The 20662-nt window shown below is 37.0% G+C and overlaps 1 protein-coding gene across 1 annotated transcript in view; it reads left to right on the plus strand.

Moving 5' to 3' along the window:
- The window catches only part of CCDC171 (coiled-coil domain containing 171), a 135524-nt gene that overhangs the window by 72884 nt on the left and 41978 nt on the right, over positions 1 to 20662 (plus strand). Inside the window, exons 18-20 of the mRNA XM_068423283.1 lie at positions 6800 to 7026; positions 7688 to 7870; positions 9544 to 9729. Coding sequence (XP_068279384.1) covers positions 6800 to 7026; positions 7688 to 7870; positions 9544 to 9729 — 596 coding nt within the window. The remainder of the gene's footprint in view (positions 1 to 6799; positions 7027 to 7687; positions 7871 to 9543; positions 9730 to 20662) is intronic.

Genomic DNA, 20662 nt, shown 5'->3' on the forward strand with positions numbered 1-20662 from the left:
CAGGTTAGATAGATGGGCCGAGACCAACGACATGAGGTTCAACAAGAACAAGTGCCGGGTCTTACACTTCAGCCACAACAACCCCATGCAGCTCTACAGGCTGGGGGAAGAGTGGTTAGAGAGCGGCCCGGTGGAAAGAGACTTGGGGGTGCTGATCAACAGCCAGCTAAACATGAGCCAGCAGTGTGCCCAGGTGACCAAGAAGGCCAATGGCATCCTGGCCTCTATTAAGAATAGTGTATCCAGCCGGTCTAGGGAAGTGATCGTCCCTCTGTACTCGGCACTGGTGAGGCCGCACCTTGAGTACTGTGTCCAGTTCTGGGCCCCACACTTCAAGAAGATGTTGAGGTGTTGGAGCGAGTCCAGAGGAGGGTGACCAAGCTGGTGAAGGGTCTGGAGGGTCTGACCTACGAGGAACGGCTGAGGGAGCTGGGGTTGTTTAGCCTGGAGAAGAGGAGGCTCCGAGGTGACCTTATTGCAACTACCTGAAGGGAGGTTGTAGTGAAGTGGGAGTTGACCTCTTCTCCGAGGCAACTAGCGATAGGACAAGAGGACACAGCCTCAAGCTTTGCCAGGGGAGGTTCAGGTTGGACATTAGGAAGAATTTCTTTTCAGAAAGGGTTATTAGACATTGGAATGGACTGCCCAGGGAGGTGGTGGAGTCACCATCTCTGGATGTGTTTAAGAAAAGACTGGGTGGTGTCAGGGCAACAGTTGGACTCAGTGATCCCTGAGGTCTCTTCCAACCTTGTTGATTCTCTGATTCTGTGACATTATATGAATCTAGAATTTCCAAATCTGGAAAACAATTGAATTTGATGGATGCTATTTTCATCTGATTTACTTGCTGTCGTGTGGTTTTTAAGAGAGAAATAAAATGCTCTCAATTTACACAATGTATAGCAGTCATTATTTTATGTCTCTGCTGTGTTACCTCTCTAAGTATCTGCTTAATTAGATTTGTGTCTAGATTCCCTAATTTTCTCAGTCTCTCCTTGTATAGAAATCTGCTATGCCTATGGAAAATTTTAGTGCCAATCTTTGGAAGTGTCACCTATTGATTCCCGGCTATTAACTATCATCCTTAATTTCTTTCTTGATTTCTTTGCAATGAGAACTCATGTAAGATCTCACTTGGTTCCTCTGCATTGCTGTCATCCTTAGCTCTTTGGTCCCTGGTAGTTTCAAAGTCACAACAATTCTGTTACAAAATAAAGGATATTAAAGAAAGGATAATAAAGGGAAATAGCAGGACAGAGAGAAGGTGATACGTTTCCCAGAAGCCTGAAGAGTAAACTGGTACCAGAAGTCAGCCATTGAATCAAAAGTCATTTGATTCAGTTTGAGGTGCTCTTTTCTTTGATCATCCTGTTTTCAGTAACTTAAATTTACATCCTTACAAAACAAAGTTTTAACTGTGTTTCAGAATATTTACAGGGTTTATACTGCCAGTGTTCCTCTGCATAGAGTATCGAGTAAGAACAGCAAATTGAAAAAGAATCAAGAGGAACTTTACAGCAGCATCAATGTGCTGAAGTGACTACTTAGAATACACTAAACCTCATGATATTTTGCCAGTATTGAAGTATACGAGAAATCTGGTGGACTTTGTTTACTTGATATCTCTGCACTCAACACAATTTTGATTTTGAGAATTAGGAAAAGCCATGCTGAGAATGTTATGGCCACAGTCAGTTTGGTGATTCGTTCATAGCTTATCTCTATTTTAAGTCATTTTCACATAACCTCAAGATCTAACTGATCATGTATTACTTGGAATTCTGTTGCTCATGAGATCAAAAGTCTCCCAAGAACTTTGGTTCAAAAAATAGTTTGGTTCAAAAAATAAATAAATAATTTAAAGTTTGACATGGAATTTCCAGAAGTATCAAAGTGATAAGACTCTGAAGGAATATATTTGAAAGAAAGTTTTGCACACTTAGGAAATTATTTTATGTTCTGTAAGTCATATTTCAAATAGGATTTAAACCTTCAAACTGACTTAAATGATTTTGAAATTTTTTAAAATGTAAATAGGCAATCTGAGAGGCATCTGCTCTCTTTAGATCTTGAAATAATGGCAGTTCCAGATTAGACTGCACATCACAGGAGAGAGTAGGCACAAGAAGGTGCTAGCTGGATCTACAATATGGAATGGTTTGGTGTCTTAAAAATGGCTTTTAAAGATGGATAGGTTCTGAGGAACCATTTGAGGCAGCTGAAAGAAACCAAATCCAAATCACTCAGATAACACTGGAACTTTCAGGCTTGTGCGCTCTGGTGATTTAAGGCACATTTCTTGAGCTTTTAGCTTTTTTGAAAGTGTTGTTTGGTTTGACATTCATGATCATTTCCCTTCACACTGTGCATTAGTTTGGTTCTCATTCCACCATGTCTTGGAATGATCTCTTAGCTTCAATTTGAATACAAATTCATGAAGGTGTTGGGGTTTTTTGATTTGGTTTTGTTTGGTTTTTTGTAAGGTTAGTTTTGTAGGTTTGTTTGGACAGAATCTGTACAGTGATAAATCAGAGAATGTAAAGGTCAACCTTTTTGAATACAAATATCATCAGCTGTTACATACACAAAGCTTTTGAAGCTTAGCATGAAAATTTTAGTCTTGTGTAGTACTACCAAGTTCATCCTGCTGACTATTGTATTTCACCAAAACAGAGTAAAAAAGAGTTCTTTTTTCGTCTGTCATTGAAGTAAGATTTGTCACTTTTCATTGTCTTTTTCTTCATTTGTTTAATGTATGAATTAATTGCTTTGTGATATACCTGTATTTGTGTTAGTAATTTCTTATACAAATCACAATGTACATCATTTAATGTTTTATTGTAATTCCTTGATCCTTCGTGGGCAGGTACTTAAAATCACAGAATCACAGAATCACAGAATGTTAGGGATTGGAAGGGACCTCGAAAGATCATCTAGTCCAATCCCCCTGCCGCAGCAGGATTACCTAGATCATGTCACACAGGAACGCGTCCAGGCGGGTTTTGAATGTCTCCAGAGAAGGAGACTCCACAACCTCTCTGGGCAGCCTGTTCCAGTGTTCAGTTACCCTCACCGTAAAGAAGTTTTTCCTCATATTTATGTGGAACCTCCTGTGTTCCAGCTTGCACCCGTTGCCCCTTGTCCTGTCAGTGGATGTCACTGAGAAGAGCCTGGCTCCATCCTCATGACACTTGCCCTTTCCATATTTATAAACATTAATGAGGTCACCCCTCAGTCTCCTCCTCTCCAAGCTAAAGAGACTCAGCTCCCTCAGCCTCTCCTCATGAGGGAGATGTTCCACTCCCTTAATCATTTTTGTGGCTCTGCACTGGACTCTCTCTAGCAGTTCCCTGTCCTTCTTGAACTGAGAGGCCCAGAACTGGACACAATATTCCAGATGCGGCCTCACCAGGGCAGAGTAGAGGGGGAGGAGAACCTCTCTTGACCTACTAACCACAGCCCTTCTAATACACCCCAGGATGCCATTGGCCTTCTTGGCCACAAGGGCACACTGCTGGCTCATGGTCATCCTGTTGTCCACTAGCACCCCCAGATCCCTTTCCCCTCCGCTGCTCTCCAACAGGTCTGTCCCCAACTTGTACTGGTACATGGGGTTGTTCTTGCCCAGATGCAGGACTCTACACTTGCCCTTGTTATATTTCATTAAATTTCTCCCCACCCAACTCTCCAGCCTGTCTAGGTCTCTCTGAATGGCTGCGCAGCCTTCCGGTGTGTCAGCCACTCCTCCCAGTTTTGTGTCATCAGCGAACTTGCTGACAGTGCACTCTATTCCCTCATCCAAGTCATTAATGAATATATTGAATAGTACTGGTCCCAGTACCGACCCTTGAGGGACTCCACTAGACACAGGCCTCCAACTGGACTCTGTCCCATTGACCACCACTCTCTGCTTCTTTCCTTCAGCCAGTTCCCAATCCATCTCCACACTTCCTCAGTTTAGCTGCAAGGATGCTGTGGGAGACCGTGTCAAACGCTTTACTGAAATCGAGATAGACCACATCCACAGCTTTACCATCATCTATCCACCGGCTTATGTCCTCATAAAAGGCTATCAAGTTGGTTAAGCATGACTTCCCGTTGGTGAAGCCATGCTGAGTGCCCCTAATGATCCCCCTATCCTTGATGTGCCTAGAGACAGCACCAAGGACAAGTTGTTCCATCACCTTTCCAGGGATGGAGGTGAGGCTGACCGGTCTATAGTTACCCGGGTCCTCCTTCTTGCCCTTTTTGAAGACTGGAGTGACATTCGCTTTCCTCCAGTCCTCAGGCACCTCTCCCGTTGCCCACGACTTAGCAAAGATGACGGAGAGTGGCCTAGCAATGCCTTCCGCCAGCTCCCTCAGCACCCGCGGGTGCATCCCATCAGGGCCCATGAATTTATGGATGTCCAGATTGCTTAATTAGTCCCTGACAATGCTCCTCTCCTAGTTGTCTCATCCACCATTTGCATCAGAAAGTTATCATCAATGCACTGGAGGAACCTCCTGGACTGAGGATGGCTGGCTGAGTAGCAAAATGTGTATACTTAAACTGTATATTCTCTCCCCAATGATTATAGATACAGTTCCTTGTGGAATTGCATTATATTCACATTTCTTTTTTTTGAAGCACTCAGTAACTTACTTCAACATATTTCTGTGTATTTACTCCAAACTGCTCTTGATAAAAAAAATAAACAGGGGTGATGATTTGCTTTTTTATTCCTCATCCCAAGAAAGTGCCATAAGTTTCAGGTGCTGAACTGTACTGAGTAATAGGAATTCTAGTTATGAAGTGGAATGATCGTTTCAAAGTGCTACAACACAATTACCTGAACTGTTGTTATTTTTTTTTTAAATACAGTTAAACTGAAGGTTCTAGACACAGGGAAGGGGGCTGCCATCCTAGGTACTGCACATATGGAGAAATACTGTGTTTTCTGGCAGGCAAACAATCTTGTGTAAAATGAGATACCAGGTGGAAATCATAGGAAAAAATGAAGAAACAGTAGCTCATTGACAATATCCTTGTTTTGATATTTACCAAAAATCATAGCAAAGGAGAGTTTTTTAGAACGTTTTGGTGTCATCTTACATGGAAGGCAGTACAAATGTTCAAGGTTAAATTTTAGGTTAATTTAACTAAACAGTCAAACTAGTGAATGCATCATGACTGGAGAAAAGAAGTGATCTTTGACAGATAGGACAGGATAACCTGTGATGAGTTAAAATGGTGAGGGTAGCTTATCCTTTATGTGATCAGTAATAGAGAACCAACATAAGGAAAAGAGAGGAGCCTTGGCCAAAGTAGACAGAGCATTACAATAGGAGTTTCTTCTGTGTATGAGAAGAATAATTTTTTTTTTTTGTTTCAAAGGATGTTTTATTAGTTGAAGTGGAAGATAAAAATACTGGATAAGATTTTTAGCTTTAAAGATGAGTAGAAAGAGTACTATCTTAGACATAAAGAAAAGACAGTTTCACTACTGGCTGGGGTTATGGAGAGCAGGTACTCAAAAATGGTACTCTAATTAAGCACTGGAATCATTGGAATGGTGGCATTTTGAAACCAAGCAGGAGAATGGCTCTGAAAAAAGAATATTTGACTTTATCATGTGCTTTTTCTTTTGTTTGCTTACAGATAAATTTCATCTCATATGTGTAAATGATGAATTCTTTATGATGAGAATAGTAATCTAAAAGTATCAATAATCATGTTTTGTTTGCTTCAAACCTTTGACTTTATCCTCACAATGTATGAAAAGAAATTCTTTAACTTAAAAAAGCTATAGTTATTTTTTTCTGTTTATACTCTTAAGGAAATATTTTAATTCACTGCAGCAACAGGAGATCTGCTGTGCTACTGAATGTAAATAAGCTCTTCCATGCTTGTCATCTTACACTGATAGTATCATAAGACAAGTAATGACAGATTAAGACCTGCCTAGCAGAGGGAAAACTAAATTACAAGACTTTTATTAAGGCATAAATAAACCTATTAACTGTTATCTGGAATACCAATTAGTGGAAGGAGCACTGACAATTTTATTTATCAACATTAAACACAATTATTAATTACAGACCTGACGAATCTAGCAGTAAGCAGGACATGTTGGGTGTGCTGGGGCCTTAAGTCCATTATATGAGAAGGATGATTACCAAAATCCTATGGGGCAATAAGTAATTGTAGCTGTAAAATTTTAATTGCCTTGGAATAAGGTAAATTATGTTCTCCTGTCTCAGAATATAAATAGTATGGCATTAAGGTACCAAGCCTCACTAATTTTGAACAGCAAATGATTTAGACATCTATAGAGGGGAAGGAAGAGGAGTCAGGAAACCCTCAGAAATTTGCATTGTAAATATTGCAATAAAGTGATTTACCATGTGCTATCACATCTGACATACTTGACCTGGCTTGCATTTGCTTGCATCCCTCTTACATGTTTTCTGAATTACAAAATTAGAACACCCAAGAAAGACTTAAGAAAGTACAGTATTGGAGGAGAACTTAAAAACAACTGGAAAATTATTCTTTGACAAACAAATCCTGTTCTTCAGAATCCTATCCTACTCTTCCATCTAAAGATTGATAGGAGTAGAGTGTTCATTGCTAGATACAGAATTTGTCCCCACGTCTCTCTGAGATATTCCTGTCAGCTCAATCTTCCACTCTTTAATGGAAATTTCCTACTGAGTATTTTAAAGATGCTATTTGGTCTTGTTGCTTTTTTCCCCACAGAAAAAAAATGAAACTAATAACCTACTTGGTGTTTCTTTTTTGTTGTTTTTTCTTAAAGAGCCAAAGCCTTGGCCTTCTGGACACTTACTTGTAAGTGCAGCCAGGAACTCCTTTTCAAAACTTATGGACAAGCTGAATGTAATTATGGAGACTGTTCCACTAGACAGCAGCAGGAGCATTACTTATCTGGAGAAAGACTCCGTGGTACAGAGGTTGGCTCATGGACTTCATAAAATAAATACCCAGGCCCTGGAAGCTGGATTGTGTGACAGACTACCCATTACGGTATGCATATCTATAGTGCTACTTCATGTAAACAGTAGGTTCACAGCATAAGTGTTATGATAAAGCACTGTTGATAGTATCATTAATTTTGTTTCAGATTGTTTATGAGTGTGTTACATTGAAGTCAACTCTATAGAGAATCAGAAGTTGATTTGCAACACCCAAAAGTATTAGTGCATTAATAGATCTTTTCTTTTATTGTCAAAGAATTTTAAGAAGAGATTTGATGTAACCAAGAAAAAGATTTTTTAAAGTTCTATCAAAATTGTACGTACTTCATGAGAACAAACTTGCTTTTGGCTTTAACTAAATGTTAACATTCATTTTGGTGTCATCCCCCCCCGCCCCTTTTTCTCCTGCTTACTGTTCCATCTTTCAGTAAAGACAACCTTCTTCCCTTTAACCAAAATGGAAAGATAAACTCTTTCTCAAATAAGGTGTCTTTTATTGTGGGCCTTACATGAAAACAGGTCCTTCCTTGAAAACAGAATTTTCAGTGGCCCTCAACAGCAGGTGAAACAGGTTCATATTTTGGCACTCGTGTGTGTCTTTTAGAGATGGAGGTCAAAATGACAGTTTTTTGCCTGGGTGTTAAAAGTGATTGATTTTATTGCTAAAACAGCACATTTTATAGCACATGAATTTGTTTGTTTACTAACAGAAAAGCATAGAATCCTTGAAGAAGCAAATATATGAATTTACACAAAGATTTCATACAGCAGAGGTGGAACGCCTCTCGCTGCGCCTAAAAGTTTCGGAATTCGAATGGAATTTCACTGAGATGAAAAAAAAAGCTGACAAAGCCCAGAGCCTGCAAGAGCAATTCGACATGTTTAAGCAATCTGTAAGTATATTTGATTTAGAGGAGACTGCTTACAAGAGATCCTCCTTTTTACACATTTTTTAATTCGTGTTCTTTAGAAAAACAAGTATAAAATCAATCTACTATTAACAGAATTTTCCAGAAAACTTGCCTTGTAAATGTCACTAAACCATAAGTCAGATGTATTTAGAACTATCTCCTTTCCACAGGAGTTTCTCTTTGATTTGTAGAATGAGGTATTCTGTGTAAATTACATGTTAGCTTTTCAGCAACACAGGTTTTCTTCCATATGTTGAAAATGTTGGTGTGATTTGTATACTCTGAAAGGATTTATAGATTTCACTTCAACAGAGTAAAGTCAGATGGAATGAGGGTATCCAATAAGGATGTTCATGAGAAGTTCATAAAGCATAAATGTAGTATTTTAAACTCTAAATGGATATTGCTGAGTATTATGATAGACATTTTACTGCGTCTTTGAGTATGGGTTATATCCTGAGCTAGTAAGTGCAAACTTTAGTGTAGCTGTTTTCATGAAGCAGTAAGTTTATGGCAAGGGAAACAAAAGCCCTCTTCTACATTCTCAGTAGCACATATGCACCAAATTCCACTGACCTTTTGCTGTCGCTGATCGATTTACTTAAACACTCTGTGTTCACTAACCTGTAAATAGCACTGTCTGGCAGGAATGACAAGAGACAACAAAAAGGTTCCTTAACCACTTGAAGCCATGGTATAGCGAGTAATAGACATGGTGTTTGAGGGATTGATGCCATTTTGTGCGTTGTCGTTTTTTTCCCTATCATACTCATGGAGCTGTGCATTCCGTCCTTATTGGAGGGGAAGAAACTTGTTTTGCTTTAGCATGCTGGAGGTTCGCCTTTCCTCCTATGCTTATTTTCTGTAGGTTACATTCAGAATTGGCTCATATTTGAGCTATCTGAGAAAGTGAATGGATAAGGATTCTTACATATGCTTTACATGTGCATAGTATAACTGAAGGGGTTGTGTCCCAGAACGAGAAGCATTTTCTGTAGCTGTGCCCAATGTTGATCCTGAGGCCTACTTGCTAGACCTGTCAGTGTGTCCCATCAAAACACTTCCAAACAGAGAATATTTAATAGATGATTTCACATCCTTTCTCCTTCCTGTTCCTAGCTGGTAAAATGGATTTTTTTTTCAAAATGGACAAGGTTATTTCTAATCATCTTCAGTTTTGTTCTTAATGGGTTTTATTCCCTTACAGTTCTGGGGCAGTTAGATGAAATTGTCACATTTTAGATTGTTGTTCAAATGTAGATGATGATGATATTCCTTGAAGAATTATTTCTTCTTCCTGGAACATTTTGGGGAGGGGAGAAAGAGTCCAGGAAGACATTTACTAGGGTTAATAAGATATGCACTGAAATATGGGTCATTGATCTGCATATTTACTTCTAAATAGTGGTTCTTTACACCTTGGGGTGCTAATTTGAGTAGAACAATGAATGCATACTGCGGAAAAAATACAGTGAATAAAGTTGTCTGCCATTTTATTGTTGGTGATCTGTCTTCATGTTAAAAACCCTAAATATTCATCTTTAGCATGCTTTTGTTTTAGAATTTGATATGTTTGCAAGTGGAACTCTAGAAGTCAAGCATGTAAACAAGTGAATACAGTCACACAATCAAACACAATTTATTTCTCTTATCAGAAATTGATCACACATGAGCAGTTTGAAAGTGCATGTGAAGAATTAAATAATGCATTACATCGGGAGCATCAGGCACAAGTGCTTTTGAATGAACAGGCGCAACAGCTACAGGAGTTAAATAATAAACTAGAATTGCACTCCAGTGAAGAAGCGGATAAAAACCAAGTCTTAAGTGAAACTGTAAAGGTAAGATGATTATCCTTCTGAAATAGGTACCAGAAATTTACTTTCTGATGAATAAGCCAAATCACAAAATCACAGAATCACAGAATGTTAGGGATTGGAAGGGACCTCGAAAGATCATCTAGTCCAATCCCCCTGCCGCAGCAGGATTACCTAGACCATATCACACAGGAACGCGTCCAGGCGGGTTTTGAATGTCTCCAGAGAAGGAGACTCCACAACCTCTCTGGGCAGCCTGTTCCATGTTCAGTCACCCTCATCGTAAAGAAGTTTTTCCTCATATTTATGTGGAACCTCCTGTGTTCCAGCTTGCACCCATTGCCCCTTGTCCTGTCAGGGGATGTCACTGAGAAGAGCCTGGCTCCATCCTCATGGCACTTGCCCTTTACATATTTATAAACATATATATATACATATATATACATACATATATATATATACACACACATATATACATATTTATAAATCTTTCAGTTCTTGTGCAAATAAAATTATAGGAGTAAATGCAGACATACTACTCAGTCCATTGAAATTTTAGGGTACTCAGAAAATGCTTTGAAGATGAAACTTCAAGGTATAACTTCCCTTTTTTGCTTTTGGGACTGGGCAGTGTACACCAATATCTGTAATCTGTGAAGTGTCTGGATTTTACATGATACATAAGAGACACCAGTTATAGCTATCATGAGGTGTTTGCAGACTATAGGAAAAATGAAGGCAGAAATACAGGAATACTTTTATTTTTGATAGAGATCATAAGAATATTTTAAAACCTGGATTAGCTGAATATAATCTGAGGGTAGAGAATGCATTTGTCAGTTTGGAATATGCTAGGTGAGAGTACAGAAAGATCCTTTTTCATCAGGATTTAGAATTTTCTCTAGACATAACAAGTAATGAGGGAAAAGATGTTATCAGAATCTCTGATAGCAAATCAAGGAGCAGAGAGAGTGTAAGAGGTTTGAAAAAAGGTGGATATCTAACATGGGAAGAGAAGAAAAGAATGGCAGGGCGGTGATATGTGGTGATTTAGATCTGCAGCTTTTATTTATTTTTTTGTTTAAAGCAAGCTTTGCTGCTTGTGTCTGCTCTTCATCCCTACTACTGTCTTTCCACCTACCAGTATTCTTCTGTGAATTGATAGTTGAGCAAAAGACTGCTTCACCGGTATTTTGAGAAGTAGAAGGACTTGTGCTTCTGAGGAAGATTTACGGAGGAAGTGATAAGAAATATCAAAAGACGGAAAGAGAACCAAAAAGATGAAAGCTACAAAACTAGTGGAAATGTCAGAAACCATTGTTGAAAATACAATGGTGAAAATGGATGTCAAGGAGGATGACTTGCAGCAGAGTTGAAGTTTGAAGTGATGTACAGTGGAGGAAGCTGAAGGATGTTGTTAAATTTATTAAGGAGGGTTTTCATTAGCAGTATTATTTACTAAAAATGCCTTACCTCACCAAGGGTGAAAGACAACTACATTTCCAATTTACCTGTTGGTTTTTATGTTTTTTCTCCCTCCTGGTCCCCTAACTTTGGGTGTTTCATTTCAATGTAAGAATAAACTCGTCTAATGTTTAAGTCAGGTTGCTTGCTAATACTATTGCTTTATTGTTTTACATAGAGCTGCAGTATTTATAAGCCATTAGACTTGCGTTTGATTTCTTTGGGAAATACTTGATTCAAGATTTTTAAATGGATATTAGGATCATAAAGAAGGGAATGAATGGAAGACAAGTTATTTGAAATCTTCATTGGGGTCTACTCTTTATACATTCATGCATTGTATTTCACTGTGTTTTACTTTATATATGAAACATACGTTTACATTTGTTCAGAGGAAATGAAACAAAAAATCAATTGCAGGCATTTAAAATATAGGATGGAGTTTTAAACAAATCTATTACATGGGTTATTGGATACTGAATTAGATTTCACAGCTTTTGTTTTTTATTAATTAGAGGCTAGATACAATTTTTTTGAGACAGCAGTGATCCTAAAATGCATCCTAATTCTGCAACCCCCTAGCAGTTTTTTGCTACTGGAACAACTTGATTTAGTGTAAAATGCTTGATTATAGTTGAAAGCTGTAAAGATACAATACAATGTAGTAATATAGCTGTTGTGATAGGATGGAGGTGAAGAGAGTTGACAAAATAAGCCTTAGAGTTGAAACTTACCACTTACAATTACACTGATTTGGTTTTCTAAATGTGTTACTCCATAATTCTCAATCCTTTCTGTGCAGGAGTTTTGAACCAAATTTAAGTTGTAGACTTGTTGCCATGTACTGTCCCTAAACTTGTTTAAATACGAGAAGGTTGATCTATGTCTCTTAATTCCTTCATGATGTTTACTACAGTAATTAGCACAAAATTGCATTGTGGTTGTAACAGCCTGTGTCTGTATCAAGGAAGGAAACAAAATCAGTTGTGGTAGCATGGCAACATGCATTCATGGTCTAGTGTTTCTTGAATTTCTATCATGCATATGTGATTTTATAATGTATACTTTCTAAATCATCATTTCACCTTCAGTTTTTATCATTGTTTTTTAACAGTTCCAAACCTGTGCTGAATAAGTGCTTCCTAAATTCAAGCAGCAGTCTAACATAAACTACTTTGATACCAAGGGGTAAAAGGATTTTTTTTTATTTTGAGCTCTACATGTTTGGGTTTTTAAAATTTAAGAAAAAGTCTTTCATAAGCTTTTTTTCTCCCACAGTTTACTACAATCCCACTTTCTTCATGACAGGTAGAAATGGTGTCTGCCTTTGCCCTGGTGTTTTAACTGACAGACATTTTTCTTTTGGCTAATCGTTTTTTGTGACTTAAATTTTTTTTTTTGCAGCTGTTTTTTTGCTGGAACAATCTCACCTCTGTAATAATGAACCCTGACCTTGTAAAACAGTGTTTTTACAATTGCATAAGCTTTTAAACTCTTAAGTAGTATAGAGGTATGGAAAAGAAGAACCGTTGCACTGAAAAAATGTAATAGAAAAAATATGCCTCCATCTTCATCTTAAGATACAAGATAATCTATCAGCCTAAACTAATTATATGTAAAACATTGGAGAATGTGGTGGTGTACAAGTCATTTTGGATGGAGTAGAGTGTCATGGAGTAAAAAAAATTGCTTTGAATTCTTTATTCATAGTTTTTAAAGAGGTAGGAGGGAGAAAAAAATATTAGATACTTTTACTTTTGATAACTTATTTTTAAACTTAGTCACACTTCAACAGCAATCATTAAGGAGATATTTTGGTATTCATGTACTTCATAAAGTAGGCTTATTAAAGGAGTAATACTTAATTTCTTAGCTTTATCGGTTCAGATTTTAATCCTGTATATTTTTATCTTCTTAATGGCGTATACCATAGAGACATTCAAGGTAGCCAATTACATTCAAGGTCAGCTGGAACTAAGCAACTCTTTACATCACCTTTTTTATTGAGTGAGGTAAATCAGTAGCTCTGATTCCCCTGTCTTTAAAGAGAAACTTCTATGCAAATGCTAAACAGACATCTATAGCAGCATTTATAGAGACAAAATTTTTACTGCTTATACAAGCATGTCTTAATTCCAGTAAAATACTTTTTCTTCCTATTGACAGGCACTGTGTGCTTTTACTCCCTTTTAGGAATGTTAGTACCTGTAATAAAAACAATATCTTTTTAAGGTTTAATTTATGGAGCACGTCCTATAAATTTTTAATGAATAACTTGGTTTGCATTTCAAGTGCAATATATGTTAAATCCTGTAACTTGCTACTGATCTGCCTCAAAATAGTCTTCAATACATGTTTTAGAAGAAGGTACCCTAAATTTTGGGTTTATTTACTCGGCTGATTTTAGTGAAGCTGCCATTGATTTATGACAGCATAAGTGAGAAAAGAATCTCATCCAAGTGCTTTGATAATGCTCACAGAAATTTTTTTTCTGATGGTAAGGTTTGGAGTGTTTATTTTCACTAGCTATTTCATGTAAATCGTTATATGCATATTCTGTGTTCAGCAAGTGTAATATCCTTTGCTAAACAGATGCATCTGAATTAAGTACTGGAGCAGGTTGCCGAGAGTAGCTGTGGATGCCCCCTCCCTCGAAGTGTTCAAGGCCAGGCTGGATGGGGCTTTCAGCGGCCTGGTCTAGTGGAAGGTCTCCCTGCCCATGGCAGGGAGGTTGGAACTAGATGATCTTTGAGGTCCCTTCCAACCCAAACTGTTCTATGATTCTGTTATTCTATGAGAAGAATTAGATTCTGATGGAGATTGGGATGTCTAGGTTTGTTAGAAGTGGATGTTTTCCCTGAGCAGGCTCTCTCTTTTTGGTGTGGATTTCAGGTGAAGGTGGTACACAATTTGCTGCTTTTGGTTGCTTTTCCTCTTCCTACGTTTATAGCCACACTTTTTCCCTGAAAAATCATTCAAATTATTTGTACAATTTCTTTTATTAATACCATTGCACACACTTTGCAAGTCAGTTTTATAGTTGGCTATTTCTGCAAATGATGCAGTATTCTAACTTACAGGAAAGTTAAAAGGCCTGACTCATATGAGGAAGACCAAGTGATTTTCATGCTTCTCAAATAGAACAGCAAAGATTACAGTCACTATAAGAACAGAAGTAGGTTTTGAATTTTTTTTTTAAACTCTCTGACGTGTTAAGTTGGAAAGACTGTTAGGATTTGGGTGCGCTGCGGGATACTGTTGATTCCCAAATACTTGTTTGTCACTTTGTCAAGAAACAGCACTTCTGTGCATTGCCTGATTAAATTGAAGTCTGTTCTTTAAAGAAAGCAGTGTAACTGATTACCATTAGCATCTGTCTTAATATAGAATTTGTATTAATCAAGTTTAGCATGTTAAAGAGAAGCAAGCTCCCCTCTGAATAGGTCAGAAACTAAAATTCAGAATTCATTAATTAAATGGGTTCTTTTTCATTTCCATACTCCTTATGTTCTGAACACCTAAATAATTTATAAAGTAGGTAAGAATGGATTAGCATCGCTGTCTGCCCTATTCTTAGTCAAAAGAGGTCATATGTCTTCTTATTACTGTAAGTTACAGGTTAAACAGTTTTGTCATGTATTTCAGTTTGTGTTAACACAATTTTTAAAATAAGTAAGCCTGCTCATTCTCCTTCTCTGTTACATAACTTCTACTGCTGCAAACTTCTTAGATAGATAGTCTTCAAAGAGTTAGGTCAACTAAAGACTTGCCCTGGAGCTGGTCCTTCGTGGTTTCTTGTTTAAAGATTGCAATGCATTGTACGTGGAATTTAGGTAGACGGAAGGGATAGTCTTCCCAGGCTTCCTTCTAGCAGCTGTGATTTTTACATAATAGGAGAGACACATAGAAGGCACCCTGTTGTGGACTGGACCTTAGACCTTCTCTTCACAGAAGAAAAGCGAAGACTGTGACGAAGCCTGCATTCTATTACTCAATGTGCACTTCAGATATCTAAACTTAAACATCACCTTAAATTACTCTCGTCTGTGTTTTGTTCATGAAGTTCATTTGTTTTATCATCTTACTGTTTACTTTATTACCTTATTTTTTTAAGATCACAAACTTGTGCATTAAATCTTCTCTTGGAGATAAATAATTGTACTCTATTCTTTTTGGCACTTTGAAAGCAGCTCTTTATATTGTGGTGCTGGTTAGCTTCTAAGATTCAGGGTCCAAGGGTCACCCTGTTCTTTTTCCACTTTAGAGATCACCTCATTAGGAATATTGATCCCTGTGTTTCCTTGCTGAACTAACTTATTTCCAGCCAGGTTGTTAGGTCTGAGTATTTCCTTTGTTCTGTGCCAAGAACATTCATCAGTATCAGCATGAGTAGTCTGGAGGGGCTGAGGCCAGTACATGGCCTTTAGAAAAGTATTGTATTTGCTCCATAGTCATCAATGAAGCAACCAAGCAACTAGCAACCAAGTTATTGAAGGTCTGCCTTAACTTTTCTGAGTCAGCCTTTCTTGAAAATATGTAAGCAGAGAGCAGAATAGAAGAAAGAGTAAAGTTAAAATTTGTGGCTATGAACTGGTTAGGTGTTTGCATTAACGTGAAGTTCAATACAACAATTCAAAATTTTGCAGTATGAGTCACACAAACATAACTTAATTAGAAGCTCTTATTTTGAAAGGATATTCGCGTTACCATTGTGTTGCTGTTTCATTCCTCTTCAGTTCCTCTTTTGTACAGTTTTGCAAGTTGAATGTCAGTAATAGTTCATTGTAATTTGAGCAATGTTAAGATTTTACATTGGAATTTGAAAATGTATTCTTACCAGGTGAACTTTTTTTGTTATTCTTTAAATTATTCTACTACAAAATATTTTATTGGTTAGTAGTAAGAATATTATTCAGGCTGTTTTTGTCAGGCAAATTCTTTACTATTTTTGTAGAGTAAGAAAATAATAAAATAATCTCCAAAATTGCTTCTACATTACATTGAGAGAAGAGTGAAAGGAATTGTCAGTTTGTTACATTTATGTTCAGTCTAGTCAGGTGTAAACATTATTTATCTAATAAGAAAAGACATCCCTATGTTAGAAAAATTCATACTTTTATTTTTAACGTGTCAAAGAGTTTAAGATAACTGAGGATGCTCTCACTGTTACAACAATTTGGGTGTAATGTAGGCACTGAAAGAGAGCACTGGAATAAGTCATGATTACAGAACATCACTTTAATCTTTGAAAGCTAATTATGACTAGGAGTTAATTTCCAAGTAAGAATAGGTTTTTCCTTCTATAGGAAATTATGCAGTAAGTTTGATCATGCTCGTCTAATTCAGTAGTCTGATTTCAACAGTCATTTTACTGATCATGCACCTAAGTGCCTTTTTTGGTAGTTTGCAGAGCAAGGCAAGTAACCAAGACAGGTAGAATTGTGCCCAGGAATAATGAAACTAATGTGGAAGCAAGAGTCAATAACTTGGACTGCAAGTTACTTCTCAACAGATGGCTAAGATCTTGGGGTTTTTGATCTGATGTTTTAATGACTGGCACACAGTGAAATCTAGAATGCTTTAGTTGTATCTTTACAGTGTAGTAGTGTTGCCTCTTTCAGAGAATACTTTTTATCTTGAGTCTGTTTGCTGCACTGTGCTATTAAAAAAAAAAAGAAATTCTGACATTCTGTCAAAGGTTAAATAAAGAAAAAGGAAAAGTTTAACAAAATAATTGCATGAACCGGAGCATTTTTGTAGTCTTTTAAAAGTAACTTCTAATATTTTCTGGGTATTCCATTTGTAGGAACTATTCGCCTCCCTTAGCGGGAGCGGAGAATAAATGGAACAATATCGGGATCTGAAAGCTTAATGGGTTTATTGCTGCATTGTAATTATACTAATAAACACCTCTGTCCATGACCTTGGAATTTATAGTGCAGTGAGAAAGATTTATTGACATGTAATTTGGAAGAAAAATGGGATTATTGTGTAATTACAGTGTGTGGTTATTCAGCATATGTACTTACATAAAGTTTATCCCTGTTATTTCAAGACCTTCAACTATGTTTCAGTTTTTGCTCAAAAATACAGAAAGGCTTCTTGGTAAATCTAGTGCCTGGGAGATCTTTGTTATATTATTGGGTCAACTACAAAGTAACTTTGTTACTTTGAGATGTGTAGAGGGGATCAATAGATCTTTAAAACAGCATGTGATGTTTTTAAAGAAATGTTCTAAACCTTATTTTTCCTAGCAGTTTAGATATCAATGCCTAGGACATTCTGCTATACAGGTTCTTGATATACAAGTCCTTTATACACAGATTTGCTTCTTGCTGCTCTTTATCTAGGATATCTCTAGGTCCCCATCATTTTTTAACCTTAGTCAGGTTTTCCCATGATCTCCCTTTCTATTTCTGTGAAGCTAACTCTGTAAAGATGTTTATATTTTCTTGTGAAACCATAAGTAACTAACTCTCAAATACCTATTGGAATATAATTAAGCTATTCAGTTTCCCTCTGAAGTTAGGTGCCTCACTTACGTACAGGTACATGAGAGTGTTATGAAAAGTCCTCTTTTGCAGTATCAGGTATAAACCATCTTTTTGGAATCTTGGAACTGTAACAACTGTAAGGCTGGGGGTCTATCAGGGTAAAAAGTGTATCAGTGAAAAAAAAAAAGGATTATTTCTTTTCTGTGGCACTTAAGTAACTCGTTTAAAGTCCTGACACTGCCAAAGCACAGAGAAACTGGAGGACTGGATCTTGTCTAGTGTGCAGTTGCACAGGGTTAGGTATTGTGGTGGGAGAGGAATTTATTTTCTAGGGAGAAAAAAGAAACCTCAGTCCTGAGGTAGCATGTCAGAGGTGAATGAGGAATGAATGATCATGCACTCATGCCACCATGCATATGATTCCAAAAATTTATTCTCATTTAAGATAAAGGGTTTTTCTAATTCACTTAGAATTCACAGTGGTAAAGCCTGAGTTTTTCTAAAATTGTCTTTGTTCCATTAAGGTGGTATAATCCTTCTCTGAAGCTTTCCAGTAATACTAACATAATTCACTTAGCTCAGAAGGTGGTAATAATTTCTAGATTGTCACGTGCATAAATTTTATTATTTACTTTAACATTTTCCAAAACATTGTTTAAAAGTAGGGCTTACTTATTATCTCTGATTGGATTAGTGTATGTCTGGAAGGCCCAGTGCATCTTGGTGTTCAAAAGGGTGTCCCTCAACTTTTTCAACTTCTGTTTCTCTTCAAATGCAGCAGTGTACCTAGCCAATGCATTTTAACACTGATGCTTTTGTTTGTTAATACTAACAGTCCGTCAGGATCTAGCCTGTCTGTGGGCAGTTTATATTTTGTGATCACTTCCTATAAAAACTGTCAAAGTTTTGTTTAGTTTTACTTACTTTGAAGCTGTGTGACATGTGAACATAGGATGTCTCTTCTGGAAGAAGTGTTATTATGTGGAATTATTCAGGAATAGCTACTGTGTTTAAATTAATAAGCTCTTTTAATTCACAATAACTTTAAAGCACACAAAGCTCAGTGACGTCATAAAGCATTTCCAGTCATCCTTTGCTAAACATTTTCAGCTAATGCAATTGAAGAATGCATTCCTTTCTTGTTGATCAGAATAGATTTTCTCTTGAGAAACAAGTCTGTATTGTAGCACAGAGATATTAAATGTAGCTTTAAGTCTTTGAGGCACTGTAATTCGGCCTGAACCACTGCAGGTAAAATGCTTGTGGTACCTAAACTTGCTTGGATGTCTGAGGGCTATGCTTCAGTCAATAAATGGACTGTTGTCTAGACATACATAGGTAATACCATTCGCTCTCACAATGAGAACACTTACAATTTCAAATGACTTTTGTAAGAAAAATCTCTTGCAAGATGAAAACATGCATTTTCCTCATCCAATCCATTGAGTGACTCTTGAATAAATTTTTATTGAAATGTTTCTTAATACTTAGGTTCTAGATCTTGCAGAGTAACTATATCACAGCTGCTTTTTATGCTACTTGCACCATCATTTAAGTTAAAATTGTCTTTAGATGATTGCTTGACTTTATGATACTGATTTGGCTAAAGCTTTCTGCTATTAGCATAGTTTGTGCTCCAGTATTATACGGGTTTCTTATGTAAAGCAATCACAAGCGATTGTATTTGACATTGTGTCAGAAATGTGAAAATATGTCTGCAAGTATCCCTTCATTCACCAGTATTTTGTTGGTTGTTTATTAAAATCATTGTGCTGGTTGGTGTTACTGTTACGCTTAGTAGACCCACTCGTGCTGTGTGACCTCATTACACAGGGCACTTTCAAGGACATGAAGAGCTGTTTTCCATCTTGTTAGATACACTGTGATCTGTAAGCTATGTTTACCTGCTTCCATGCTACACCACATACTTCAGCGAAGAGTCATCAGGTATGTCCTTTCTCAGAAAGCCAGCATATGAGAAGATTGCTGCTGTCAGGATGAGGGTCCAGTAGCAAAGAGGTTATAAAAATCACTGCTTTGTCTGCAAAGCAGATTCAGCTCATTCAAATGTCCTTTTGAGTACTCATATTTCTTTTCCTAGAGAAATTTAAAGGGCATGTGAAAGCATTTGCTATTGAAGGGGTGTCATGGGTGGTCAGCCTCAGGTTAGCTCTGCTTTGCAAGAGCCATATGAAGTTCATTTAAAACTATTTTAAGACACTACTGCAGCCACTATGAAACACAGTGAATCCAGATATAGTATGTTGATATTGCAGTTTGTTTTGCAGTTGAGAAGTGTAAATCCATCTTATTTGTTGATATGGGTCTAAATGTATGTCTTAGATGTTCTGGTTTTTTTTTGTGTGTTGATGAGAAGTCTGTTATGAATTTTTTTTTCCACAGAACATTTTTTCCTGAGATTTTTAATCTATTTTGATAGAAGTAGTTTCATTTTGAGTTGCTATTGATAAGTAAGAATTCTTTTTAGAAAACTTCCTGTGGAAATTCAGCTCTATAGTTTGAGCTAGTGTAATTTGGTTTGCATTGCAGTCATGCACACTAAAAATACAGTTGACATTAAATATTAATATGACTTCTTGTACCTTTTGGATTTGGACCTTTTGAAGATGCAAGACTTCTCTAGGTTATCTGTAGACTGTCTTTTGAGGGGCACTCAGAGACCATCCTGAAGATCGTATTTGCTAACAGGGACAATGGGAAGTATGTTTCAGCTGGTTGGGGAATGGATGCTGGCTAAACTTTGTATTCTTTTTTTCATTGTGGAATTTTATTAGTTATGTGTATGGGACAGTTTTCAGGATTTATTCAGTGTACAGATCTTTTAAAAAGTTTTTTTGGATCTAAATGGAAAATATACATCTAAAACTTCATCCTGAAGACAAAATCTTTAATTTCACAGATTAGTGCATAATACACATATTGCAGTATATTTGCATATCTTGTAGTGCTGTGTTGTGTCTGCGTAATTTAAATGTAAT

The sequence above is a fragment of the Nyctibius grandis genome, chromosome Z, assembly GCF_013368605.1.
Source record: "Nyctibius grandis isolate bNycGra1 chromosome Z, bNycGra1.pri, whole genome shotgun sequence".
Lineage (NCBI taxonomy): Eukaryota > Metazoa > Chordata > Aves > Nyctibiiformes > Nyctibiidae > Nyctibius > Nyctibius grandis.